Raw genomic sequence first — 25,798 nt, 5'->3', positions numbered from 1 at the left:
GCCCTGACTTGTCAGACCACAGGAGCCTTACTGTGACAAAGGGGAAAGATATCCGGTCAGACTGCGCCCATTTTGTATGGGCCGCCGTCCAGGCATATATAGCATCCACCCATAGGTATGATTGTCACAACAATCACATATTCTACGCTACAACTCCAGTGCAGGGCATTCATTCTACTTGACATTGAGTCTATTGTATGTGCAAGCTACTGATACTGGCTGTCCTCTGATCTCGAACCTCAAGGCAGGTACTTACCTACCGAGGTAGGTTACACACCGCCCACAGAAGCCTTTGTTACATTCCACGGCCCCTGCGTGGTCCAGCTTGAAATACCAGCCCTCTACACAATTGCAGTCATGTCATATCGACGGTCCGGCACATCAAGGCGGCAGCAGTCCGTCGACTTTCCTCGCTATCCTCCAATTTCTCAGGCGCAGCCCCAACAACTACCTCCCGCGCCTACATCTACTCCTCTACCTGCACCGATGCCCCTCCCACCTTCACAGCCTGCCATACTCGCCTCAGACTACGAGTCAGACAATCCAGGCTATCAATCAGACTACCCTACGGGACCACCGCCTCCCAATCGTACCAACGAAGAATTAAATCTCTCCGTCCTCAAACGCCATAATCCCGAAATCTCCTCCATCTTATCTATCGCACCCTACGCAGTCGTGTACGAATTCTCACCTATACCACAGCCCGAATGGACAAAGACAGGGGTGGAAGGCTCTTTGTTCATTTGTGAACTTGTACCTGGAAAATATGGAGAAGACAGATATTCAGCCATCGTCCTCAACCGGAGAGGTCTGGACAATTTTGAGGCGGAACTGAGAGAAGGTGAAAACGCGGGTGTTGAAATAACAGGCGAATATGTGATTATCAGTTTCAAGGAAGGCCATGAGCAGAAGATCTACGGCGTCTACATATTCCACGAAGCAGGTTCTTCCACAGAAAACGCGCAACAATTGAACGGCGAGCTAATGAAGTCACTTGCGGATCACGCTGGTCTCAGCAAACAAGCCGCCGAGGCCGCGGCATCTGCTGCCGTCGCGCAGCATACAGACGGACATATACAGCAAGCCGAGGATGCTTTGCAGAATCAACAAGCCACGGCGACTTATCCAGGTCAACAAATCAGCCTACATCAGCTGTTCGGTCAACAGCGAGCGTCTGATGCGGCGTGGAGCGTAAGAGCACACAATCTTGACAGCAATCAGCAACCGCCCTCGCAACCACCTGCCAATGTCAATGGTCAGCAGAATTACAACTACCACAATTCACAACCCGTACCTCAGAATCCTGACGTGCTAGGAGACCTCTTTAGAAGAGCAGGTCTCGCCGCAAAATAGGTAATATGGAACGAGGGTTCTGTCAACACAGCTGTAACTTCCCTGGCATATTTGGAATCTTGAAGCATGCAACCAGAAGGTATTCTCAGACCATAGTCTTCATCAAAGCTTCAGCTTTTCGGGTTTACTCCATGATCTCCTCTAACCATCGTCCCACCTGTGCCGCGACCATCTCACTCTGTTCCAAACACCAAGCGTGCACCAGTCCCTCGGTCTCATCAATCACGATCGTGGGCCCTCGCTGTTGACCCGTCGCTCTTTGACCCCTGTTTCTTAGAATGTCTGTTCTCGTCATATCCGCGATCCAATGATCTTCTTTCGCAAACCAGAGATACATTCTAGGTGGACACTTGCGGTTTTCCGCGTTCTCGTTTCGTTCGCCCTCGTCTCTCGGTGTTGTTGAAGTCGTCGCATCTCCCTCGTCCTCGTCCACCGCGGCTCCCCAAACCTCGTCACCCCACCGATCCGCCCTGATTTCTCTCAACTCGTCCGCGGCCATGGACAAGGCCTGCCTGACACCACTCTGGCTTTCCAGGAACGCCATTGTCGAGTCGAGACCGTGGCCGCCTTCCTCCATCCCCGTGACCTTTTTCACGAAGCCCCGGAGCCAGTGTGCCGGAAGGACACTTTTGACCACAACGGCGTGGACCAACAGCTGAGCCAAGCCGGGGACACACCCCGACACGAACGGTACACTCGTGAGGAGCGGGGTCGCTATCCTGCCCGACGCAGAACTGTGCAAGTCCACTATCGTAGGCGTGAGTAGGATGCAGTTTGACATCGTCCAAGGGGGTTCTTCCCTCTCGTGTTTGGACGAACCATGCTCCTTCTTTGGCAGTCGTCTCTCGTGCCATAACCTCACCATTTCGAGACAGATGTAGGTCCCCACGCTGTGTCCGACGAGTATGACTTTTACACCATCGGGGCCAGTACTCCCTTTCTCGCCCTCGTCCAGCCGTCCATGATACTCTTCCCGTATCATATCACATAGACTCTGAACCCGAGCGTAGCAGAGTTCTATCTGATCCTTGAGAGAGTAGATCCTGTTGTTGTTGCTTTTGTTGTTGTTGGCGCCGCCGCCGCCGTCGTCGATTCCTCTGTGTGATCCACGAGATGGGTACATCAATTCTCGCATTTTCTTCTTCTTCTCCTCCGCCGCTGACTGGTCGTCGTCATGGTCATCGTCGTGGTCACCTCCGTTCTTTGCAACGTCGAACCCACCGAGACTCAATCCGGCAGTGATCACAGCCTGCCTGTCTTGCCATCGATCTTGCCGTTGCCGCTTTCCTAACCGTTTGGCCAAAAGATCCAAAAAAGGATGGTAGTATGAAATCAGCCCCGGGTTGCCTGGAATAAAAAAGACCAGCGTCACCGTCTTGGTCGGCTTACTCCGAGAAGGAGCACCTGCACGCCGCGACGGACGATCTGTGGGGATTGACACATCCCGGGGAACATGCAAGAATACATCTGCCGACTTGGTACTGGTCAGCGGCATGATAAGACTGACCGGTGCTTCTGGGTAGACAGTCTCGACTTGTGAGATGATGAGCAAGGATCAGATAAATCCACGTCAGTATTGGCAATTTATGTGGGTCTTTAAGAAACTGCATTTACTCTACGCCGTCCGACCTCTTCAAGACTTGCAATCTACGAGTCTCTTGATCTCTTCTTCGATCACTCTGATCTGCGAAGATGAAGGTCAAGTATTCATAAGCACAAACATGCATATTATTGTGTCTATGGAAGAGCACCTTCGCTGCCATCTCGATAAGCAGAGTCAACCTGTCCATGTATCTTAGTACAATAATAGTGCCCAAGCCATCTTTTTTGTGTAATTTGGATGCTCTCATGATACGCTTGCTTGAATAAAATCGCTTGCTTGATGGGGTATCTCTGCTTCAACGCAAAATCATATTTAACATAGGGGGAAAAAAAAGGAAAAGGTCGACTGCAGTTGTCCAGCTAATCGCAAAGTGCTAAGTTCTCTCCTGCTTTCAATATTAGCTTGTGTTACTTTATCTGTCTGCTTTCAACCTCGTCTTGGATCCATGATTAATTGTTTGTTGGAGCCGCATTCCAATTGGCCGTTCCGCTCATGGGCAGGTCTCCATCATCGAGGCTTCGGGCGCTCGTATTCAGGTTCGTACTCCCGAGAATCTCACGAAATGTATCGTCGTATGCCCAACCTGATTGAGCCGCCAACGCTCTCTCAACCACAGGAGGACGATCCAGATCCTGACGTCCAAAGGGAGGTGGTAGGTTAGGATATGGCTGAGTGGGCGCATTCGCGTTCGGACTTCCCGATGCCGCATAGTGACCGTGAGAAGGTGCGACAAAAGGCGGCATCCCGTTGACGTAGAGAGATCTTCGTAGGGCATCTTGCCTGGCTATGCGCTCATTGTCTGCCTCAGCTCTCTTTTTTGCGTGATATGCAGCAGGATTCTCTCGGAGTAGTTGCTCGTCTTGATACTCTTGTTCGGCCTCCTTTTGTTCTTCTTCGTTGAGTCTCTCATCGTCCTCTTTCTGGAAAGTTTCAGTTAAGACTATCTTGCAGATAAAGTCCAGCTCCTCAATGACCGCGTCCAGAACATTGGGATCTTTCCCGCGGCATTCCGTAAAGTCTTCTTTCACCACGTCTTTGACGGGAGCAAGATACTCGGCAAATTTTTTCGTCGCCTGCCTCATGGGGTTCTTTTTGTCAACAACTCGGCCGAAAAGTTGCGTCTTGAAGATGGATGTATTGAATAAGGAGTCCTCGAATGTTCCACCAGCTTGGAAGCGATATACAAACACGGGAGTTTTTTGGTTCAGACGGTACGCGCGCCCGATTGCTTGTTCTTCCCAAGCTGGGTTGAAACCAAAGTCGAACAAAATGACACGATTGGCACCCTGTAAATTCAAACCCAAAGCCCCAGCTTTCGTAGAAATTAGAAACACCTGGTGCATGTCTTCCTTGTTGAATGCCTTTGTAGCAGCTTGACGGGTCGATAGCTTTGTGCTTCCATCCAGTCGGCAGTATGAACACTTCATCTTCTTCAACATTCTGTCGAGGAAGTTGAGAGTCGGGATACTGTGGGAGAAGATGAGCACCTTATCGCCCACTGCAATGATTTGTCTGACGAGTTTTTTGACTGCTAGTGTGCGATAAGAAAATGAGGGATTTATCATGAGGTCCTTGTCCTTGATCAAGTCCTCCATGATACCTTGAACCTCCTGCAGAGCCTCATTCATTGGCCCAGTGGTATCGATTTCGGGGTTGTCATCAAGATCATCGGGAGGACTTAGATCTCCGTCCTCGATAGACAGATATGATTCGTCAACTCCACTGGTTGGATCTCTTCTCTCTTGTCTGCTGGTTTCAAGGTCTGCTCGCTCTTTCATCTTCGATAGGAAGATTGATGGATGATGGCAAAGCCATGCCAACATATTGATCCAAACCCAAAGGCTTGCAGTCTGTGCATTTCCCGATTTCTGATTAATCATTTGTGACATGTGCGTCGCGTAGACATTGTACGCTTTTGTCTGGATATCGGTGAGAGGAAGCGTGATGAAGAATTCCGTCTTTGGGGGCATGTCCTTTGCAATTGCGGAAATGTCTGCCCGGTTGATTTTTGGGTCCAAATCTCGCTTTAATACATGGAGTTTTTTGAGTGCAATACGTTTCTCGGAGGCATTGCTATCTGCGTAGAGTCCTGCGATTATCGGCTCAGAGTATTTTGATCTAAACTGCACAATGTTCCCCAAATAGCCAGGAGAGATCCAGTTGACCATAGTGTAGTATTCTTCGAGATGATTGTTCAGAGGCGAACCCGTAAGAGCGATTCGACTTGTGGTTTTCAGTTGACTTGCTACTCTGTTCGTGGTGGATCGGGGGTTCTTCAGTTTGTGGGCCTCGTCTGCAATGACAAGAGTTGGTTCATCCAGCAAAATTTGTTCCAGGTCTATACTGACAACGCTGTGCGATTTAGCTTTTTGACTATCGCCGACGATGCGTCTGAAACGTTCGTAGCTTATAAGCAAAAGCCCGCCAGTTCGAGACCAGTCAGCAATCATTTTTGCATTCGAAGTGTCAAGTTTGTAGATTGCACCCAGGTTGCTGAGGTCGGGAGGAGTCCACATCAATAACTCGTCATACCAATTGTCCACCAGCGTTGCAGGGCAAAGAATCAGTGTTTTCCCCTTTCTGAGGTGAACTGGTATCTGAGATCGGACAGCGGGGTCGTCGCTTCGATTGCAAATGGAAATCGTGACGAGCAGAGAAATCACCTGCATTGTTTTACCCAGTCCCATGGTGTGCGCCAATATACACCCCTGGTGCTTTGGGTCATCGATGATCTCCCGCCACATAAACTGTATGCCATTCAGTTGATGCGGCTTGACACGTCGAGCAATATAAGAATGCAAATGGATATAAGGCTCGGTAGTGTTGACAGGGGTCAGTATTGGCTGGCCTTCTGCTGTCATCTGTGCGAATTTCTCTGCCATCTTTTGACGTCTCTCCTCTTGCTGCTGAATCCGCAGTTGGTCGCTCTTTTGCAGAGTCTTCGCTTCTTGACTCTCTTCAACTTTGCGTTTTCGCTGCTTCTTGTGAGCAGAGCTTGGGTTTTCAAGCTCTAAGGCATCAGCGGACGTATCACTAGGTGGAAAGTCGCTGTCATCCACAAAAACCACAGAAGAATCAATGTGATCTATCTTTCTCTTCTTTGTACGTCGCTGTGAGCTTTGCTGTTGCTCATCGTCTTTCTCGAAGGTGATTATGAGATCAGCTAGAAGGTTAAAGAAAGGTTTCGACGCTCGCTCAATGTCGTTATAAGCCTCGTCGCGGCTTCGTTTTGTTAGAGCCCCATCAAACATATTTTGACCACAAACAAAGGTAATGTAGAGGAGTATGAGAACATGAGCACTTGACTGATATTTCGCTTTGACATCCTGAATCTCATGGTCCTCGTTGTCGAGTACAACTAAACCGTTGACCAAGACGTTTTTGCGGCCAGTCGCAGTCAAAGTCTTCGCAGTCAAAGTCTTCAAGAACACTTTCAATTCACCGATAGTTTCGCTGTCCAATTCATAAATGGCTTTTGCAAGTGCTCGGCGCTTGTCAGGTTTACAATCATCGGCAAGTCGCTCGAGGAAAGTCCATTCAATATCATGACGCATCCCTTCCACATCGTGGATAGGTGGCAAATCAGAATCATCATCGAACAGACGATACATTGGCTGAGTCAGAGATGGTGAAACGGATTTCTCCTTTTTCTTTGAACCTTTGCTCGGCTCGGGCTTTGGTAGCGGATTGAGCTCTGGAGTGTGCACAGAGAAGTCTGTACTATCCTCGACAGCACTTTTATGAGCCCCTTGGTCAGGACTGGAAAAGGTCAAGTCCACATACTCTGACTTTCTGCGACCTTCGCGTCGGGAGTATGGCTGCGAGACACGTGCTGGTGTATTGAATTTCGCACCGTCGACGTCCGAGTCTTCGTTGGCCAGTGAACTCGGATCTGGGGGAACTCGAAGCTTATAATTCGAGTTGGCAGTCCGCGGTGTTGATCGTCGGCTCAAGTGCCTTTTCCGTGCGGGTGTAACAACCTCGTCATCACTCGTTTCGATATCTGCATCATTGGCTTGTGCATCAGGAGTGTCCACAGTCTCATAAGTTCCTGATTGCGGCTCAATGTCAGGGTCAACGTGATTAGCGCTGTTCTCATGTCCCTTGGCGCCCGATCCATTCCTCATCTTTCCTGGTATTAATGGATTCCAATTCTCTAACTCAGGTTCATGGTGGATGGAGCCTACTTCGGAAGCATCATCAACCACGAAGTCGTCCTCTTCCTCGCTAAGTGGTTCTGGATCAGATTCGATAAGCTCCTCGCCATCTTCGAGAACTTGCTGCTGACGTGGTCGGATCGCTTTCAATACTCGCCTAGTTGGACGCTCGGGGGCTCTGTCTTGACTTAAGACAGTCTCATAGTGCCGGTATTCTTCCTCTTGATGGACTGAAGCTTCAAGACTCTGGCACTGCTTTTTGACCTCAATAGTATTATGCCAAACATCGTCCATCATGGCCTTTATGATCTTCTTGATCATCTTTTCAAAACGTTCCTTTTCGTGCTTGAGGTAGTTCAATTTTTGCTGGCGTTCCCTCTTTCTGGCAGCATCCCTCCATATGCGGTAAGCCTTTAATTGTATCTTTGGCAACTTTGTGTCTCGCCAATCTCGTTTTATCTCATTGATCGTTTCCTCAATGGCAGCACGTACCTCATCCGCTGTCAAGAGTTTCGTAGCTTTCTTCTTTTCACGTCTTTCGGCCTCAATTTCCGCCCAGGTTTCCTCGTCTAATTCACCCTCGTCGCTGGAATCGCCATAAGCGGGGAGGACCTGATCAGACTCTTCCACCGGGTATTTCTCAAGTAAATAGTCGAGGTCGGTCCAGTCTGGTTGTGAATCTTGCTTCTGCTCAGCTGGGCCTTCCCTAGAACTTACAGGCGCGAGCTGTACTTTAGAGCGCTTCAATTCTCCACGTTTGCCCAGATCAGCGTAGTCCTGAGCACGAAAAACCCGAGGGCGGTCGCCGTTCTGTTTGAAAAGCGTAAAGCATGGCTCTGAATATGGCTTGTACGCTCGACCCAGAGGGAAAACTTGATAAGGGACTTTAACAAGAGCTCCATTACCTGGGAGCTTGGTGACAGGCTGTCGAAGAAAGTGTCTGATGTGGTAAGCAACGCTGAGTCTCTGTCCAGTAGGGTATTGACCTCCGATGACGAAGGTATTAGACTCGTCCAGGAGAGGACGATAGAATGTGTCACCAAAATCGCTGGAGATCTTGTGGTAGAACGTATCCTGCAATGGCATTGCTGATTTCGGCAGATACGAGGCACTGGTACATTGGAGAGCTACTTCCTGCTGCTGCACGACAGAAGTCGGGGCCATCTTCTTTTTCTTCTTCTTTGAAGTGGTGATAATGGATTGCTCCTGGTGAAGGGGCTGCTTTTCTATCAGGCGAGTGTGGGGCAGATTTACTTGTCTTGACGTTTCTGTCGCAGTAGATGGTTGATTCCTCTTTCCAATAATCTCTCGCGCGTTTGTAGAAGGCGAGGGAATCGTTGTTAATGACGCACCGATGGTATGTGGGCTTCCAGATCTTGGGGCACCCTCACCAATGGGAGGCATGCTTGTCTGAGGCAATGGTTGGCGGATAGCCTGCGGATCGATATTCGAGTTAAGGGGGGGTGAGTGTGTCGGCAACCGAGACTCTACAGAAGGCATGATACCAAGTCCACTGTACGCATGCGAGTGTAGTGTCGTTGGTGTTCTTGACTGCACAAGCCGTGGAACATACATCTCTGACTGCAACCGTGCCATTCCATCAGCTTGGAAAGCCATCTGTTGATAGCTTGGTGAGTTCGATCGAAGGTAATCGATGATCTTCATCAGGGCTCTTCTTTGGCCGAACGATGTGAGCCCCAAGTCATCTCTCAGTACGGACATGTCTAGAGCAAGTAGATTGTCCCCATCTAAGTGATTTTGGCGGATGACATCTTCAAGGAGCTTCCGATCAGGCATAACTTGGAGTTGGACCACCGCTGACCAACAAGGGGTTGGATTGTGACATAACTCGTGGACCACTTGGTCGATAGTCCAGTTCCTGGCATCGTCATCCTGGTCATCTGAGGCGTCCATAGTTGAAGAGAAGGAAAGTGGGGTGGTCGTAGAACAAGAGTTGTTGGAATGAAGATTTCATGGAAGGCCGTGGTCGAGAACCTGGCGCTCTTTGTTGACAACGTAAGTGAAGAGCAAACGGGGATGTTGACTCTAGCCATGAAGGAAGTGAATTCAAAGGCAAGCAGAGCAAAGTGGCAGTAATTGCTTCACTGAAATGAGAAACAATGTTTGATGAGACCAAGTCCAGCGTCAAACGGAAAAACGCCCCCGAGGTTCACCCCCAAACAAAATGAGTTATTAGATGAACTTTTTTCGCAACATCGAGGAAGTTCTTTATCCTCTGGAGGAGGCAATTGATCGCTAAACGCTTCGAAAAAAAAAGGAACCCAGTGAAATGGTGTTTGAGAGTGGAATGAGGCTACTCCGTATTGCACATTGAATTAGCGGTGATCGGGACTGCCTTATAGCGCGACTAACAAAAGTCACTTTACGCGTGTACTGAATCCGGAAAGTCAAGCGGATGCCTACATTTGCTGACTAAACGCCTAGCTTTAGTAATTCACGTCTTGCAACCAAATCGCCCGTACCAACATTCACATTTTGACCTTGTCGGATTCACTGCCCTCAGATTGATAGAAAGTTGCTTTCTGGAGATACCGAACCACAAGTCCACTTGCTGTGGTCCTCAAAAGCAACATGTCAAATTCCATTTATACCCAATATCCTCCTGACCTGGACAGCCAGCAAGAAGCTTTTTTAGTCCAGACAGTCAAAAACTGGACGGTAGAACATGCCCTCACAGTCAGGCCTTCGGCGGCGATAGTGCCTACAGAGTTCAATTCAGGAAATACGTTGGCTACTAATGCGCCTGTGACGCTGTTCCCGAGTCCTTTTCCCGAGTCCTGCTTCGAGCAGGCCCGAGGTCTTCAACAGATTTACAACGAGCTTTATGCTGCGATAGCGAGTGATGAGCAGTGGCTGGAGACTGTTATGAAGGAGTAAGTCCATACAATCTTTTACGTGCGCCCTCAATGGTCTTGTTCGTACCTGGGGTGGATGCGAACGAAACTGCTACTGATCCGGATCCCAGGCTCATCGAAGTCGACGACTTTCTTGCCAACTTGTGGAAAATCCACCTCGATGTCAAGCGAGAAGGCTATGTTCAAGATATGACTCTCGGACTGTTTAGATCTGATTATATGCTCCATACCCCCGAGGATGGCCCGCAGTCCCTGCGGCAGGTTGAATTCAATACGATATCCTCATCCTTTGGAGGTCTCTCTTGCCGCGTTGCCGAGATGCACACCCATCTGGCAACGTATCCTTCGCCTCAGCATCCAGTCGCGTACCCTCCTCACCCTCTGTTTAGCAACTCCAAAGAGACACGGATCAAAACTACCGGACGCCCGCCCGTCAATGCTGCAGTATCGACCCTAACAGCAGGCCTCGCCGCCGCCCATCAAGCTTACGGACCTTCGAAATCATCACCACAGCTCCCGACTTGCGTACTCTTTATAGTTCAAGACACCGAGCGCAATGTCTTTGACCAACTAGCCCTGTCTAGCTTTTTGCACAAAGAGCACGGAATCCCCTCTTTCCGCCTCCCAACGAGCAAGATCACGACGTATACAACTGTCGCGTCCACACCCACCCGTCCGTTGATCTACACGCCTCCCACCGATAAATCAACACAATACGAAGTGACCGTCGTCTACTACCGTGCACTCTACGCCCCTACAGAGTACACCGACGCCCAGACATGGAACGCGAGACATTGGCTCGAGCGCAGCGCAGCCATCAAGTGCCCCAGCATCCTCCTCCACCTTGCGGGGTCCAAGAAAGTCCAACAAGTCTTGACGTCTAAACCCCCGGGTCCCGACCACCTGAAGTCATTCCTGCCGAAACAGACGGACTCTACCCTCGAGAGCCTACGCTCGACATTCGCCCCGCAATACTCGCTGTCATCATCCGACCCGGCCGTGCCAGCCGAAGGCATCAAGCTCGCTCTCGATGCGGCCACGGCCGCCAACCACGTCCTCAAGCCCCAGCGCGAAGGCGGAGGGAACAACATTTACCGCACCAACATCCCCGCCTTTCTCAAATCCATCCCTGAGTCTCAATGGAAGCAGTACATCCTCATGGAACTGATCCACCCCCCGAAAGATGCCAAGAACTTTGCTCTGCGCAGCGACGGCGCCGCAGCGCTGGACAATGTGATTTCCGAGCTGGGCATCTTCGGCACCTGTCTATGGAAGAAGACACCCGGCGGTAAAACCGCCGAGATCCTCCACAATACAGAAGGCGGGTATCTATTGCGCACCAAAAGCAAAGAGAGCGATGAAGGCGGCGTCGCGGCCGGCTTCAGTTCATTAGATAGTGTGATTTTATACAAAGACTAGAAGAAGATATGTGAGATATTGTCAGCGGATGTAAATAGTCTGCCCTGCAAATAAAATATTGAAACCACATAGCACGTAATATATCGAGTAATGGTCTAACGCATAGTTATACGAATGAAACAGGAACCAGCATGCCTACTTTAGCCATTGCGCCTTTATAACACCCATCGCGAATCTCAACGTACACAGTCATTCAACCCCGAGGGGGTATATCTCTGGGTCCCAAGCATCCCTCGTGGTATATATCTTTATCGCTGCACTTCACGCAGTAGCGATCACCACTCCCTGGACATACTCCCGCACGTAACTTGTACGAGTGGGATTATCAAACAAAATAGGACACGAATAACTCCATTCTGAAAAAAAGCAGACCTCGGTACTTCCTTAGCTCGCAGCCTGGGTGTGTGATACCTTGGCCCTCTTTTCGCGATCGCTAGAACGTGGAGCTGCACTCCTCCTCGCAGTCCGAGCATCTTTGCCGGGTGCTGCCGACTTTGTCGTCTTGGAGAAGTATTGTTTTGGCCACGCAATAACCGCATTGGCCATTTTGCCGGGTAGGCTCAAAAGATATAGCAGGTACTGCGCGGGGACTACCACCATCGCACACGCCCAGTTCGTCAAAATGAGAAAATAACTGTCCGTCTTCCGATCAGCATTTCGTTGAACGGCGGCAGCCAGTGATACGACATCATTCAGCCGTGCTTCGAGGTCCTGCAGCCTCGACTCGAATTGGACGGCGGAAATCGTGGTTCTCTTCTCGTACCGGCGCATGGCTCGGTTCAGCGCATCCACTTCAGGCTGCACCGTCTTCTGGACTTCTGTTCGCACCACAGTCGGGATCTTCGCGTCGAGAGCCTTGCCGACAGGTTCTGGGATCTGTGGTGCCTCCGTGTCAATCCGATCTGCGACATGAGCTTCTAGTTCCTCAAGTCGATGGGAGAGATCTTTGAGCTGCTGATTGTCCACTCGTCTGCTATCAGCCAGCAGGTCAGCACTGACCTTGCGCTGCAAAAAGAGCGTCCTCTTCTGTACCATTTTGATGAGATGGGAGAGCGGCCGAATTTCGGACACCAGTATGAAAATGGTCAAATTATAGTCAGACACTAGACCCTCAGACGGTCGACTGAGTTGCGATCGGATGCCGTGAAGTAGCCAGGCTGCCAGCAACGGGAAAGTGAAGCAGCAGACCAGTGCGGCAAGTTCATAAATCCGTAGTTCCTTTCTAGCAGACGCCTTTTCGGCATGATGCAATCCACTTGAACTGATGGACTTGGGACCAGAAGGGTGGGCAGATGGAGAGCCCTCGCCACCAACAGGGTTCGCCGTTGGATCCAATTCCTCGTCCCTTTCATCGATTGGAGTAAACACTGGCGGTGTAGCCGACCCGGGCGGAGCTTGAGTCTGTGCAGCTCGATACCAATCCCTGCAAAAGGCTATCAGAACGATGCCTGCATTCAGTTTCAAGAAAACAACTTACCATGGTGATCTGAGCGCCCAGTTCATGAAAATAGCAGCAAGACCCAATAGCGTGATGTCGGTAATCACCGCGCTTCCATTCTTGAATAGCAAACCTCCAACAGCCGGCAGCAATGCAAGGCCCAGGGGAAGAGATTGCCAATGAGAATTCTCATCATGGTCGACAATGTCGTCCCCGTCTTTTAGACGTGGTAGAAGAATATCGTCGGTAGATGATCGCAATGACCTTCGCGTCTCAGATAATGTTTCGGAGATGAATGAGCTTGATCGACGTCCCAACCGAGAGTTGTCCTCAGCAAACGTGGTCGCCCTACCCAGTGGACGTAGTCTCAATCCCTGGGGAGATGGGCTGACTCCACGGCCGGTCGGACTCGAGGAGGGGAGGGTAATGGAAGGTCTCTTTTCCGAAGCCATGACAGTTTCTTTCCATTCCTCTGCCACGAGATCAATGCAAGGAGAGTGCAAGTGGCAAATTGTTGTTCTGGTGGTGCTGGTGAGTCGCTCTTTCGGATAACAATCCCGAGCCGCGGCCGACGCGCTTTACATTTCTTATGAGCAAGCAGCGCGTAATATTGCGTAGACTTTGCAAATTCTCTCTCGGAGTCAATACCCACGCGTCGTTATGGATAACTGCGACCCGTCCAAAGGCTGTAGTTGACAAGCTGACGGGAGGACAGCGAGAGTCACTCGACATCGTCGTACAAACATCGAGGCGAGGCGACTTGATTTGATGTCAATATGGGCTCCATATAGGGAAAGTCAAGCGAAGAACTCACAACATTTACAGTCTCTAGTGTCTTGGCACAAGTACTCGCCTGCTTTGACCATACGAGACGCGTACTCTGTACTTTCTTCAACAACAGAGCAGACCAAAGAAGTGGTCGCCACAACATCTAGCAAAAATTGGCTGGGACCAGTAAACGACGGCAGTGCGACGCTCTGGCTCCTTCGTTCATACGTGTTGCTCGCTCATAATGGTCATCTTGATCCGTCGAGCAGAGTAGCATGTTAGATGTTACTCCTCGTGAGTATCTCGACAAGTGTATCCATGGTGCGCTTCAGCGATGACTATACGACTGAAGGCTCCTATACTTACTCAGAAATGCCCAATGCTTCAGAGCAAAGTCTCCAGGTGCCCTTTGCGAAGGGTAGGAAGCAACCCTCCGGCTTTCCTTATTCAATACCGCTTTGGGCAATATGTCTCTCAAAAATCTACCAGCAGCGTTGGCGAACCACCTCCTGGCAGTGGTCTAAGAGAGAGTGTAAGGCACTATGGCTTGAAACGGCTGGAGGTAGGTAGGCGCTCATATGCCTGCGCCCTTGAATGTTTGCAACCCCTCAATTCTACCAAGTGCCTCAACATCACTTTCTATGTAACCCCTTCGGTCAGCTCAATAACATGCAGTACTCCTCATATTCTCTTGTATTTTCTATTCTCGCTGTCATAGCATGCCTTGCGTGTATACCTCCCCTCATGGTTCATACCAGAGCCAAGAACGTTGCGGCCATCATACTGACCGTGGGTGTGATTATCATGTGTTTCTTCAACGCCTTGAACGCCTTACTATGGCCGACAGCAGCTCAAGATGCTTGGTGGGATGGCAAGATATTGTGTGACATTGAGGCCAAGTTGTATTTCGGGCAGGCTGTGTCCTTCAACGGGGTGTTGGTGTGTCTCTTCCGCCACATTGCCTCTATACTCGACACACAACGCATATCTCTGGGCCACAGTCGTCGACAGCATATGGTCACCATCACAGTGGACATAGGCCTGTGTATTGTACTCCCATGCATTGTGATGGCTGCACATTGTCTGGTTTCGCCACAAAGATATTGGATACGGACAATAGCCGGATGCACACCTTCACTGGACTCCTCCTGGCCAAGCCTGGTCCTCATATATTTGTGGCCAATAACCCTCTGTCTTGCTGCATGCGTCTACTGCGTGACAGCTATGGTACGCCTTTGGAGGCATAGAAAAGAAATGTCAACTGTCCTCTCGAGCACACCGGGGGTGACTCGATCTCAGCACATCCGCCTCATAAGCTTTTCTGCTATCCTCCTTCTCATCTACTTACCACTGGATGTTATTGCCTTCGCAGGCTTTATGAGCACAAGATGGCACATCTATTCCTGGGTCTACAATCATCCTGCGAACTGGTCTGATCTGGTGGTCTTCGTACCTCAAAAAACGGTGTCTTTCGATCGCTGGTCGCAGACTTTCGCGGCATACATTCTCTTCGGGTTCTACGGAACGGGACATGAGGCCAACAAAATGTATGCATCCTGGCTTCACTCGTTACAGCAACGCCTGCCGAGGAGAGGGAGGAAGGAACCGAGTACTATGGGCCGTATCAGAATATTGCATTCCGTCGCATTGGAAGAAAGAGGCAGTCGTACCTCGAGGGAGACATTCCAGCTTCCAGAACCTAATTAGTGATTTCAGAAAGCAGCAACTGAGGCTTTCATGACGAAGGGAAGTGACGACTGTTCATGCAGAGACCAAATATTGTCAACGACATTGTAGGTATACAGGAAGGTATGGGAGATATTATGCATACAGCAGAAGATGACTTTGTTGTTTCTGCTCCACGGGAAAGCAACATCATGAGTGGCGAAGTATATAGGAAGCCATCCCTCACACATCCATCAAACACCATATGTCCACATCCTGCCTAGCAAGGAAATTTTTGTACATTATTGGATGTCCTTGACGAGAGCCTGCCCTCTCCGATGAATCAAACACCGGTTGGGCCATCGTCACTTTCTCCTTCCTTGGGATATGGTCGCTTGAGCACATCCACCTTCGTCTGCACGAGGTTCAGTGCGCTTTGTTTCTTGCCATCAGCATCGTTATAGGTACGCATCGTCGCATCGCCTTCGAGATAGACAAGTGTTCTAGAAGATCCACAGTTAGCCAACTGCGTCGTCACGGCTTGCGCTCGACTCACCCTTTGCTTAAACCCATGATGTAGTCTCTTGCGGGACCCTCCGGCGCAAAGCTTGAGATGCGGAACCATGATGTTTGTCTGTTGTCCTTTGGCCCAGAGCTCGTTCCGACCACATATCTAATGACTTGGGCCTTCCCGGTGTCGATCAACTCGGGGTCGGTGCCTATCCGGCCAACAAGAGTCATGCGCGCCAGTTGTGAGGATCGTGTTGTCGAGAATGCTCGCTGCGCAAAGGCAGGAGTGGCGCTGCCCGCACGTCGGGCAGGAGATAGAAGGAAAGACATGATGGAGAAGGATGAGTCTCTGGACAGAGGAGAGATGGTGAAATGAGGTCGGAATGCTTTTGCGCAGGAAGTTTATGAATTGAGTAGCTAGGTGCCTTTATGCAGCCACGGTGTCTGTATATTTCGAGATGAGTAAAGGGGTTTGTGTTATCTCAAGGTGCTATTTGTTGCTGTCAGGAACCGAGAGCATGTGAATCCGAAGCAATTGACGCGGTTTGCGACAGAACGCGGCGACTCAGGAGCCGTCCGGAAGCGGCTTAGTGCGTACGGGAAATGACACAGTCAACGTGTCTTCTTGAAAGCAGTCAACTCGCCTTCAGGGCCAGATATCGTGCTGATGTTTGCTGTCACGATATGAAACATGCTTCTGGATGGCATGGACGAGTGAGATACCTAGTCCGATGACATCCCTGACATTTTCAATGTCGTTAGGCTACCTTTATAAGTACGATCCTCCCAGGACTCGACCATTAATGCCGCGAGGACGTCCGTATTTGCACATCCAGGAGGCTATCCTCGACGATCAGAACATGGAGGGCCATGCATGGGCTCTGGTACTATTGCAGCGCACGGTATGCCCTTTGTTGTTCGACGGATTGATCGAGGTATCATTGTCACAACAAAGGTGGCACAGCCTCGCCTCCGGAATTGACCATAAAGAAAGCTATTCTGAGCACGAAGGAATCTGTCTGTGAGGTGCCTAGACTTAAAGCTGAGTATCATCTACGACGGTGAGTTGATCTATTGTTGTGTGTATACCCAAGAATATACAATACCTCGAGCTCAACTCCAATATGCCTTCACGATCCAACATGTCTGGAGTCGCCTGGCTGGCTATCGCCATGTTCGCTGGTATCATCGTGATCATCTCTATGGTCTACCTCTACACTCTCAAAGTTAGACGCTCCAAAGAGGGCGCGATTCGAAAATCTGAGGACGACGAGATCTTTGGCGGCGTCATAAAGAACCCAATAACAACATAGGATCTCGGAGAACAGCATCACCAAGCACCCCGTTTGCTATTATCACAACGATAGTGCTCTATGCTTCAGATAAAAGTTCTTGCAAATACGCTAAAACATCCCGCTTGGTGTTTTCCATGCTCTCTTCGACCCGACAGTGCCACTGGTGAACGTTCGCGGCTTCTTTGTTCAAAACCTTCTATGGTGTTCCTATTCGAGGCAATGTCTTTGTCCCATCGTACCTATTCCTTTATTCAACGGTATCACCACTCTAAGGCCAAATCAATTTCAACTCGATTCCACCAGTCCCTTCGACCCAGCTTCAAAGAATTTTTCGACCCCCGCCCTATCCCGATACCCTCTCCTCAAGATGATTCCAACAGCGGCTTTGGTCGTCCTTATCGCTGTTGTAGCGCTTGCTACATCTACATTTTGTCTCGCAATATACTGCTCCATCTCAGATATGCTTCGGTCGAAGAAGGACGATAAGAACAAGAAAGAGACCAGTGTGATTATGCCACTGACAATAGCTGCAGCAGATATGGCAACCATACCACAGCCCGAGGCTCCCGCACAACCAGAAACACCTGAAGCCGAATCCCCTCCGCCCCTACCAGACGATTTCGCGAGTATGGCTGAAGCCGAAAGTCCCCCTCCTCTCTTAATGACCGTCAGGGACAGCACGCATGACATCATTAACTTGTACACAAACGATGCCCGGAACAAGGCTTCAGTGCCAAGTTCTGCTCCAGCCACGATAACTTCATTTAGCCAAGCACCTTCAACGTCGGGAACAAAGTTTACCCCCGTCCCAGAGAAGTCAGCTCCTCCAACAATAACCACCTTTGCCCAGGCCGAGTCAAAATGGGCTTACTTGGGTGAGAAACGTGCAATGAGGGATATTGTTTGAAATGCAATTCTATTTTTGGATACAACGTCCAACTTTTTCCAAATGGAAAAATCATAAGTCACAAATGGCTTGTTCGATCAGTGTGATGTGAACGATCCAGCATCCTGTCCAACTCATCTTTGCTGCTCTATCCGCTCGCTGAATTTTCCGGTCTTCGCTCCCAATATCTCACGACTCAAGTCCAATTCTTCGGCGTTTGACCGGGAGTGTCATACTCGACGTCGTCCTCGGGGATACCATATTGACTATGGACCTGTGGTGCTTTGGCAAACTCGGCTCTCCGCTGCGGAGCGTCGAACACTCTGGCATGACTCTGTTCCCTCTTGGGCGCGGGGGCGGCCATCAGGACAAACGGCGGTAAATCGACAACGGTGGCGTATTGAGTTGGCGGTGTTGGTTCTTGGGGTGTCGGTGGAGTAGGTGGCAGGCTCGGGATTGTCAAGTCTCTCCCTTCGACGCCGACTTTTGCTGGTGCTCCTTGGATCTGTCGATGATTCCTGTTGCTGCCGATGTCGAGGGTATCTTGTTGACTGGAGATTTGATTTGGAATGATGAATTTCCCGTCCGGTCCACGCCATGCTAGTGGGAGTTGTCTCCTCTCTCGGGTTCGCTCTCGCGGAGGTGCAACTGCGACTGGTGGGGTGCGGATCTTGCCCATCTCGAATGATGTAGGCATGGTCTGGACGATGTTCTGGAAGGTTTTTGGTCCTGGTTTTCTCCGCTTCCTCCGCTCACGGAATTTGCGATTCCCGTGCCACAGGATCGCAGCACAGGGGAGCAGGAGAAGTAAAAGTGCTAGGAAGATGAAGAGTGGAATTGCTGATTTGGATTGCACTGCCATGGTTGGAACTTTGATTGTTTTTATGTTTTTTAAGGCGTTGATGGAACGATGCGTACTTGGGATGCAACGCTTGTTTGCTGACGTTCTAGTCTACTGTCTGTTTGATGCGTTTCCTCTTTTTTTTTCAAGGAGGGTGCTTTTGCATACTTTTGCGATAGAGAGAAAAATGTAATATTCCCAGGTTACTGGCTTTGGTTCTTTGCCCATCACTTTCTTCATGCTTCGCCACTTTGTGGTTCTCGGTGGGACAATGGAGAAAAACAAAGGACATGCACATCGCCCGCGACTACAGTGTTTGTTTCGCCAGACAATGTCTCCTACACTACAAAGAAAAGCCATTCTTTGGAAATGATGCCCTGCTGGTTTGTCTGAGTGTGCCAGCTCTCCCTGGATGTTTGGTGAGTAGGATGAATCACGAGGGCCGTTTTACCTTTCTGGAGATCGTGTAACAGAAAATAGAGCACAATGAAGACTTGAGGCCAGTAGAGAGGCACAGTATGACGAAAAATGGATGTCAGACATTTCAAAATACAAACTAATAACAAAGATATATCTGAAGGTATTGACGCGGCCATGCCAACATTGCACAAACTCAACAACGATGGCCCAAATTAAAGCATAGGATCAGCCTGAAGAACGAAGGACCGCGCCATATGCCGATCGGTCAGGTTATCTATCGCCACTTGGTGGTAGCCAGCAAGGGCAGCATCGGGACCACGCTGCCAAGTCTCATGTATGAAGAAATCTTCGATTCGATGTGGTGGGACCTCGTTGACCCGGATCTGAGTCTGCCCGACGGCCGGCCACTCCCGCATGGCGTAGAGCACGCAGTTTCTAGGAGGGTTGGGATGGTTGGGCATTTGGACAATGTTCGAGTAGCTTAGATAGCCGCTTACCAGTGACTCCTCAATTACGTAGCCGCATTCCGCCCACTGACGCTCGCCGAACACGGGCTCGCTTGGATCAAATTCGATGTCAGAGAAGTCCTTACGACCCTTCTTCGCGGACAGCTCGTAGTAACGACTGACACGGTGGAACCAGACAACATGGGCAAGCTCGTGGATCAGCGTGACGGCCAATAACAGCAGGCGGGCATTCTTCTCGTCGTCGCCAATTGTGTCCCAGTCCTGTCGCTCGAAGAATGCTTGCCATGTGGTGCAGATGGCTGATTGCGGGTAGAATTGTTTGTATGGGCGCGTGTGTGACGGACACCATATGAGGTCGGTGACTGCCGTGTCCGTCTTTATAAAATAGCACTTCGGCTCGTCCTTGTCTCCGCCCTGGGGCTTGGGCCGAAATGCTGTAACTCTGTACATCTTGGACAGTCGAACAAGCTCGGCGTTAAGTGCTCTGTATTTGGCAGGGGTGCCTCTCCACGCGCTCAGCCTTTGACTCGGTTTCTCCTCGTGGTATGGTTGTGGCTCAACTCCTGCGTTAAATATATGTGCTAGCTCAGGAGTGACCAGCTCGAGAAACAAGGTTGCAAGTCTCAGGCCTGGCTTCATGCGGTCGTAAACGCCCTCATCTATATTATACTGTGGCCTATCCAGCTCAGGGATGGATAGATGTTCGCTGAAATTGGCGTTTCTGAAAGCACTGTAGCGCCAAATAGGGTGGATAGGGAAGCCATCCAGTCGAAAGTTGTTGGCATTGTTACTCATTATCATGTGACTCCCTCGAAGGGTAGAAATACCAAAGGTGGCTGTTATGTCTATCGATAGGTATCCAATACCGAAGTACTGTAGCTTTGCAACTCGCAACATTCATGAAGACAGCCATGTCTTATACGTACAAAGTATGTGTGTTGAGTCGTTCAATGAAGCTGGTCTAGACAATGAACCGATATGCCATTTCATTGTACCCAATAATACCGATACACGTTGTTCGCCATTATGACAAAGGAAATATGAGCAAAAATAACTTTCGAGAGCCGTTTGCTTCCAGCCATGAACTGGACCGTGCTGGTTCGTTAGTAGTCATTGTCAAACCGCTGTTGTGGGTGAAAATGGTGAAGACTGCGCGCTTTTTCGCAAAGTGGGCATGACATGACGACTATGATTTTCATGGTGATTGAAGATCTGAATTTTCGATGACCTTAGCCATTAGTACCTCCATCATGGACTATCCCATACCATAAATGTGGTTCAGGACCTGCCGCTGCCATTGTGGTTGAATGAAAGGGGTGTCAGCCTTGTTCGGGTGATCTTCGGGTTAGATCTAGTTCCATGCTCAGATGCACAGGCATAGAGAAGAACACTCTCCTCAACAAGACGAAGAAACACGTTTAGATTGATCGACGATGAGACTTTCATGGTGAGAGATAAAGTAAATGGAATGTGAAGTCGTTCATAGTGTCGTTGAATGAACATGAACAGGCGAGAGCCTTGGCCGCGCCCTTCCTTCCTCCTGGCCACAACACTAACATGCATTCTCTCCTCCCTCCATTTTCTCTCATCCCAGACCTCCCTTCCCACACTTCGATTTTCTTCCAAAAACAACAATATTCTCCTCCTTGTCCTGCTACGTCAATCCTCTGGCCTTTGAAGGCCATTGGGTAGCCCCTCTTATTCTGCATGTCAATGAGATCAGCTTAGCCCAGTATGCCTTTCCCAAGTCTCCGCCGAAGAACGGTGACCGAGTCACCAACAGAACCAAGAGAGCAAAATACCTCATCATCACCAAGTCCGAGTCGTGCTTCAACTATTACAAGACTTTCTCCCCGTAGAAGCATCACCGCTCTCTTCGACTCTGCTAGAAGAGGACGGACTGCCAGGCAAGTCCACATTCACCTTGATGGATACAATTGTAACCACACTGACTATGTGCAACAGTCGTTCACCTACAAGACCTACCGCCGATGCCATTGAGGGTGACCTGTATCCCAAATATGATGCTTTGAATCCTGATCACGATCCACAACGAGCCATCGATGCTTCGTCTGTCGACAAGCCAAAGCAGTTTCGTCGACCACCGAGTCCTCATCCGCTCAAAATATCTGGGTTGTCACTAATGAGCAAAGCTAGCCATGCAAACTCGGACAAAAAGTCATCTGAGTCATCGTCCTCGGACAAATCATCTCCTCCTAAGACTTTCCTTGGAGCAATAACGGCGCTGTTCTACAAGGAGAACAGGGAGCCAGCCAAAACACAAGATGAGGATCCAGTGATTCAAGTTCACATTTCACCAGGGAAAAAGAGCCCTAAAAAGTCGGTCAGATTCAGACCTGAAAACACGGTCATCGACGCAGAGACACGATCATCTCCCATTGACATTCCCAAGCAACCACCATTACTGCCACCCATTGATCTCACTCGGACCCCGATCATGACAGCCATGAGAAGACTGCAAGACACCATTCCGACAGGCAGACCTCAACCAACACATGTGCTGCGAAATTCTGCCGATTTTCGTCACGCGAGGGAGACCACAAAAGCCAGCGACATACTTCCTAACATGAGCAAGAAGCCTCTGACAGAGATTTTGCCTTCTCAAGCTGGCCCGACTGTCTTGCCACGTGCAGTCAACCCTCCTGTCGAACCTCCAGTCAATCCTTTTGATGATCCCCCAGAAGAGATTGATCCCGAGATCAGTCGAATCGTACGTGACCAGTATGGAGCCGGATACCATAGGAGATTATCAAGCCTTTCTTCCTGCTTGGAGATTGCCAGTGGCCAGGGAGTTTTTGGAACTGGGTCAAAGGCACAAATGTTTGAAGGAGAAGATACCCGTGGTACTGCACACATCAGTGAGAAAAAAGAGGATGCCTTTGAATGCTTTCCCACCATGAAGCTATCAGCCAGTTCAGAGAAGGCCTGCGCTGGAAAGACTTCTCCTAATGATGAGAAACCCTTTCGCAAACTTCGACTTGCGCAAGAAGACAAGTTGCCAACAACACACCCAGATCTCACGGGCCAGGATGCTTGGAACCCACAACCCTATGATGCAGATTCGGACTTGGATCCACCTGACGTCTTCTCTGATTCTTCGTCTACGTCGAGCGGAGACGTGTTAACCATGGTCGTACCAAAGAGAACCCGGGTGAGTATTCAAAATGATTTCCATCTTCTGAAGATAATGCTAACAGCTTGGAAGCCATTTCCACAGGATAAGACAACCGCCCCTGAATCTCTGACAGACCCATTTTCATCTAGCAGCACTCGAACCGCGGCGACTGACCCAGAGAATAGCTTGGATGCTGCTACATTAGCTCTTGAAGAAGCAACCGCGGAATCCTCAATGGCCTCCTTGGCAAACTTCCCGCAGGAACAAGCAATTGCGAATGGTAGAGTATGTATACAGCGTCCAATGCACCAACATGATTGCTGACCTTTGACAGCACTTCGGTCAGGAAGAGCGGCTTCCCTTTTCTCACACAGCCCCAAGAGATCCGCGAGCTGATCTGCAGACACCACTTGCTCCTTCACCTGCGTTCATCCCCCTCCCAATGTCTCCATCCGAGACCAAGCTGGGTCCATACACCGACCAATATGGATAGTGTCCATTTGACGAGGATGTTTTTGTACCTGCGGTGCTGGAGACTATTGAAGCGGGAGAGATCGCTTTTAGGGAACTGGTCTGTCAAGAGGGGGGATTGCGCAAGTTCTGGGACCAGACTCAATTACCTTCGAACACAGCTCCACGAAAGGATACAAAAGCTTTGTCTCTATGGGAAACTGATGATGTATTGGATGCCGCTCGGCTAGAGTTACGGAAACGGCAGACAGATTCCCGCAGCATGGTTGATGTGCTTAGGAGAATCATTTCGCAAGCCGGTTTGGGGCGACCTCTGCATGGAAACACAGAAACCGAAGACGAACTCGACATCACTTCTCTTTTCGACATGGAAGGCTCATCTTCCGATGATGAAATTCAACCTAGATCCTGGCTTGCTGGACAAGCCGAGAGCTCGACAAGTGCAGATGTGAGAGGCCTTTTCAATGCACTCACTGTTGACGAAAACAACTTCGCCCGGCCTATGTTTGGGACTACCAATTTTCGTCCAAAGATGATTGATCTGCCTTTGCGATTGAAACGTGACATGGTGGACAACCCAAGCACCTCGGAAGAGGGCGGATATGTGTCAGAGAACGAGTTGTGTTCGGAGTCTCCGCCTGACATGACGAGTCGCCATACTTCCTCTGAGATGGAAGAAGCCACCACCAACAATGACAAGTGGTCGCCTTGCGATCATAGTGAGCAAGATGCATCCGACAAGACAGGTGCTGCTATGGTCTTGAAGTCTCCATCCGAATCCCTGGATGAAGACGAAAAGTATTGTAGAGGCATCATTTGAAAAGATGTGGATCCGTCGGTGAGATGGTAAGAAAGTCATCCAATCAAGACTGGAGGAATGATCGAACGGACTATTGAGCTTTATTATTGTGTGTGTTGACCGAGAAAGCGTCTCACCGACCGACGCAGACAAATTGGGCCAAGTGCAACAGGATGTGCTGGAAACATCGACAGGACTGCTGCCACGGCATAGCCAAGGAGCTGGGACCGGGCTTTGATGGAAGTATTTGCTAGGTACGGGATGGACAGACAAGAGAATCAAGGAATAATGACAAGCATAGATAATACTTGTGAGCTGTGAGCAGTGAGGTGTGAGCTCAAAAGCTAAGCATATGTACTTTAGCCAAGGAATGAGAATCTCCACTCGAGTCGGCATGATTCAATGAGGGCTGCATGATTCAAGGAGGCCCAGACTGATCTACTCCCAGCTTGTTGGCAGCCTCTCGCTCCCGATGCTCCTTGTGGTGCTTGACGCTCCCTTCCAGCCCATAGAGAGTGGCGGGATCCCCGGGGATGATCATACTGAAGGGATCCGACGCCATGATGTATTCGTAGTAGCCGCACCTCGCGATGGGTTGGGTCTTGTTGATGTCGATCCTGCCGTCGGTCAACACGCGCTCGTCGATGTGGATGCCGACGACTTTCCCTATGACGACGTCGACGGTCCCCATGGGAGGGTTCCCTGGGAGCCTCAGGGTGGTGTAGTACTCGCACTCGAACCTCACGGGGGAGTCCGCGACCATGGGTACCGGGGTCTTGAGGACGCGGGACCACGTCTTGGTCAGGCCGGCCCTCTCGAACTCGTCCACTCCGTAAGGGAGGTACTCTGCCGACTTGTTGACGGCCTCCCGCAGAGGGTAGGTGGCGAGTTGCCAACAAAACACCCCGGTAGCCTCGGCGTTGCGGACCGTGTCCTTTTGGGCCGACCGAGGGTTCTGGTTCGCCGAGAACATGACGTACGGGGGGTCGAATGTCAAATTGTTGAACTGTGAGTATGGGGCCAGATTGGCCATGGGTCTGTTGTTGTTGCCGTTGGTATTGTCGTTGTCATTGTCATTTTGGTTGTCGGTATTGACGTTCGTAGATGATATTGTAGATATCCAACCTATAGGACGTGGAACGACGCAAGCCTGTCGTTTTTCGATTGTTATCATTTAAACGTCCAAAAGCGGTTATGAGGTAACGGGGAAGAGCGTGACACCGTCAGAGGGTGTGGAATCAACAGTATGGAATACACGTGAGGTACAGAGACTTGAAATGTGTAGATATCGAGGAACATACCTTGAAAGGATCATGAGGGAGGTTATGTTCTGTTTTTCCCGGTTCGTAAAACATGTCTTCTCCCTTTTTTTTTCTTTTTTACCTCTGTAAATTCCTCTATTGTATCTATCTGTATGTGTCGTCTGTACGGACAAAACTCTGTAATCTGTATTTGTAGATCGTGTTGGTTGAGAACGGTTATGCGGTCGAGAGATGGTGATCAAGTAGGTCAATGCTTACAGTTATATACACAGTACCAAGTAACGGAGGATACGAATATTTAGTGCGAGATCGGAAAGAAAAGATGGTAGTTGATGTCGGCACATTGGATTCTTGTATTATGAGGTAATTGAGTACCGAATGAATGCACTGCCGGTCCTTGAACTCGATCTCTTACAACAAATACCCAATATA

General features: G+C 49.9%; 8 protein-coding genes across 8 annotated transcripts; 2 read left to right on the top strand and 6 right to left on the bottom strand.

The window, feature by feature from the left end:
- Positions 1–61: 61 nt before the first annotated feature.
- On the top strand, positions 62–1,480 carry PV06_09453 (uncharacterized protein). The gene is made up of 2 exons (XM_016410906.1): positions 62–195; positions 269–1,480. The coding sequence occupies exon 2, from the start codon at positions 358–360 to the stop codon at positions 1,351–1,353; it is 996 nt and encodes a 331-aa protein (XP_016258713.1). The 5' UTR covers positions 62–195; positions 269–357; the 3' UTR covers positions 1,354–1,480.
- Positions 1,478–2,848, bottom strand: PV06_09452 (uncharacterized protein; the record flags this gene model as incomplete). The annotated part of the gene is made up of 1 exon (XM_016410905.1): positions 1,478–2,848. The coding sequence occupies one exon, from the start codon at positions 2,846–2,848 to the stop codon at positions 1,478–1,480; it is 1,371 nt and encodes a 456-aa protein (XP_016258712.1).
- Positions 2,849–3,088: 240 nt separating this feature from the next.
- Positions 3,089–9,427, bottom strand: PV06_09451 (uncharacterized protein). Its single transcript, XM_016410904.1, has one exon. The coding sequence runs from the start codon at positions 9,025–9,027 to the stop codon at positions 3,406–3,408; it is 5,622 nt and encodes a 1,873-aa protein (XP_016258711.1). The 5' UTR covers positions 9,028–9,427; the 3' UTR covers positions 3,089–3,405.
- Positions 9,428–9,599: 172 nt separating this feature from the next.
- Positions 9,600–11,436, top strand: PV06_09450 (glutathione synthetase). Its single transcript, XM_016410903.1, has 2 exons — positions 9,600–10,007; positions 10,100–11,436. The coding sequence occupies exons 1-2, from the start codon at positions 9,706–9,708 to the stop codon at positions 11,406–11,408; spliced, it is 1,611 nt and encodes a 536-aa protein (XP_016258710.1). The 5' UTR covers positions 9,600–9,705; the 3' UTR covers positions 11,409–11,436.
- A 67-nt stretch (positions 11,437–11,503) lies between these two features.
- On the bottom strand, positions 11,504–13,563 carry PV06_09449 (uncharacterized protein). Its single transcript, XM_016410902.1, has 2 exons — positions 12,886–13,563; positions 11,504–12,831 (listed from the first exon to the last, which is right to left on the bottom strand). The coding sequence occupies exons 1-2, from the start codon at positions 13,296–13,298 to the stop codon at positions 11,793–11,795; spliced, it is 1,452 nt and encodes a 483-aa protein (XP_016258709.1). The 5' UTR covers positions 13,299–13,563; the 3' UTR covers positions 11,504–11,792.
- Positions 13,564–15,367: 1,804 nt separating this feature from the next.
- On the bottom strand, positions 15,368–16,289 carry PV06_09448 (uncharacterized protein). Its single transcript, XM_016410901.1, has 2 exons — positions 15,836–16,289; positions 15,368–15,782 (listed from the first exon to the last, which is right to left on the bottom strand). Exons 1-2 carry the CDS (start codon positions 16,117–16,119, stop codon positions 15,623–15,625), a joined length of 444 nt encoding a protein of 147 aa, XP_016258708.1. The 5' UTR covers positions 16,120–16,289; the 3' UTR covers positions 15,368–15,622.
- A 3,154-nt stretch (positions 16,290–19,443) lies between these two features.
- On the bottom strand, positions 19,444–20,493 carry PV06_09447 (uncharacterized protein; the record flags this gene model as incomplete). Its single annotated transcript, XM_016410900.1, has 1 exon — positions 19,444–20,493. One exon carries the CDS (start codon positions 20,491–20,493, stop codon positions 19,444–19,446), a length of 1,050 nt encoding a protein of 349 aa, XP_016258707.1.
- A 4,029-nt stretch (positions 20,494–24,522) lies between these two features.
- PV06_09446 (uncharacterized protein) lies at positions 24,523–25,278 on the bottom strand (the record flags this gene model as incomplete). The annotated part of the gene is made up of 1 exon (XM_016410899.1): positions 24,523–25,278. The coding sequence occupies one exon, from the start codon at positions 25,276–25,278 to the stop codon at positions 24,523–24,525; it is 756 nt and encodes a 251-aa protein (XP_016258706.1).
- Between the last annotated feature and the right edge of the window lie 520 nt (positions 25,279–25,798).

This window comes from Exophiala oligosperma (genome assembly GCF_000835515.1).
Source record: "Exophiala oligosperma strain CBS 72588 unplaced genomic scaffold supercont1.10, whole genome shotgun sequence".
Lineage (NCBI taxonomy): Eukaryota > Fungi > Ascomycota > Eurotiomycetes > Chaetothyriales > Herpotrichiellaceae > Exophiala > Exophiala oligosperma.
Note: the sequence above shows the minus strand (reverse complement) of the source record. Positions and strands in the feature narration are given on the sequence as shown.

Coding starts and splice junctions, on each gene's coding strand:
- PV06_09453 (XM_016410906.1), top strand. CDS start 358: ATGTCATATCGACGGTCCGGCACATCAAGGCGGCAGCAGTCCGTCGAC.
- PV06_09451 (XM_016410904.1), bottom strand. CDS start 9,027: ATGGACGCCTCAGATGACCAGGATGACGATGCCAGGAACTGGACTATC.
- PV06_09450 (XM_016410903.1), top strand. CDS start 9,706: ATGTCAAATTCCATTTATACCCAATATCCTCCTGACCTGGACAGCCAG. Junction 10,008..10,099: donor CTGGAGACTGTTATGAAGGA/GTAAGTCCATAC, acceptor TCCGGATCCCAG/GCTCATCGAAGTCGACGACT.
- PV06_09449 (XM_016410902.1), bottom strand. CDS start 13,298: ATGGCTTCGGAAAAGAGACCTTCCATTACCCTCCCCTCCTCGAGTCCG. Junction 12,832..12,885: donor TGGGCGCTCAGATCACCATG/GTAAGTTGTTTT, acceptor AGCCTTTTGCAG/GGATTGGTATCGAGCTGCAC.
- PV06_09448 (XM_016410901.1), bottom strand. CDS start 16,119: ATGTCTTTCCTTCTATCTCCTGCCCGACGTGCGGGCAGCGCCACTCCT. Junction 15,783..15,835: donor ATCATGGGTTTAAGCAAAGG/GTGAGTCGAGCG, acceptor TGGATCTTCTAG/AACACTTGTCTATCTCGAAG.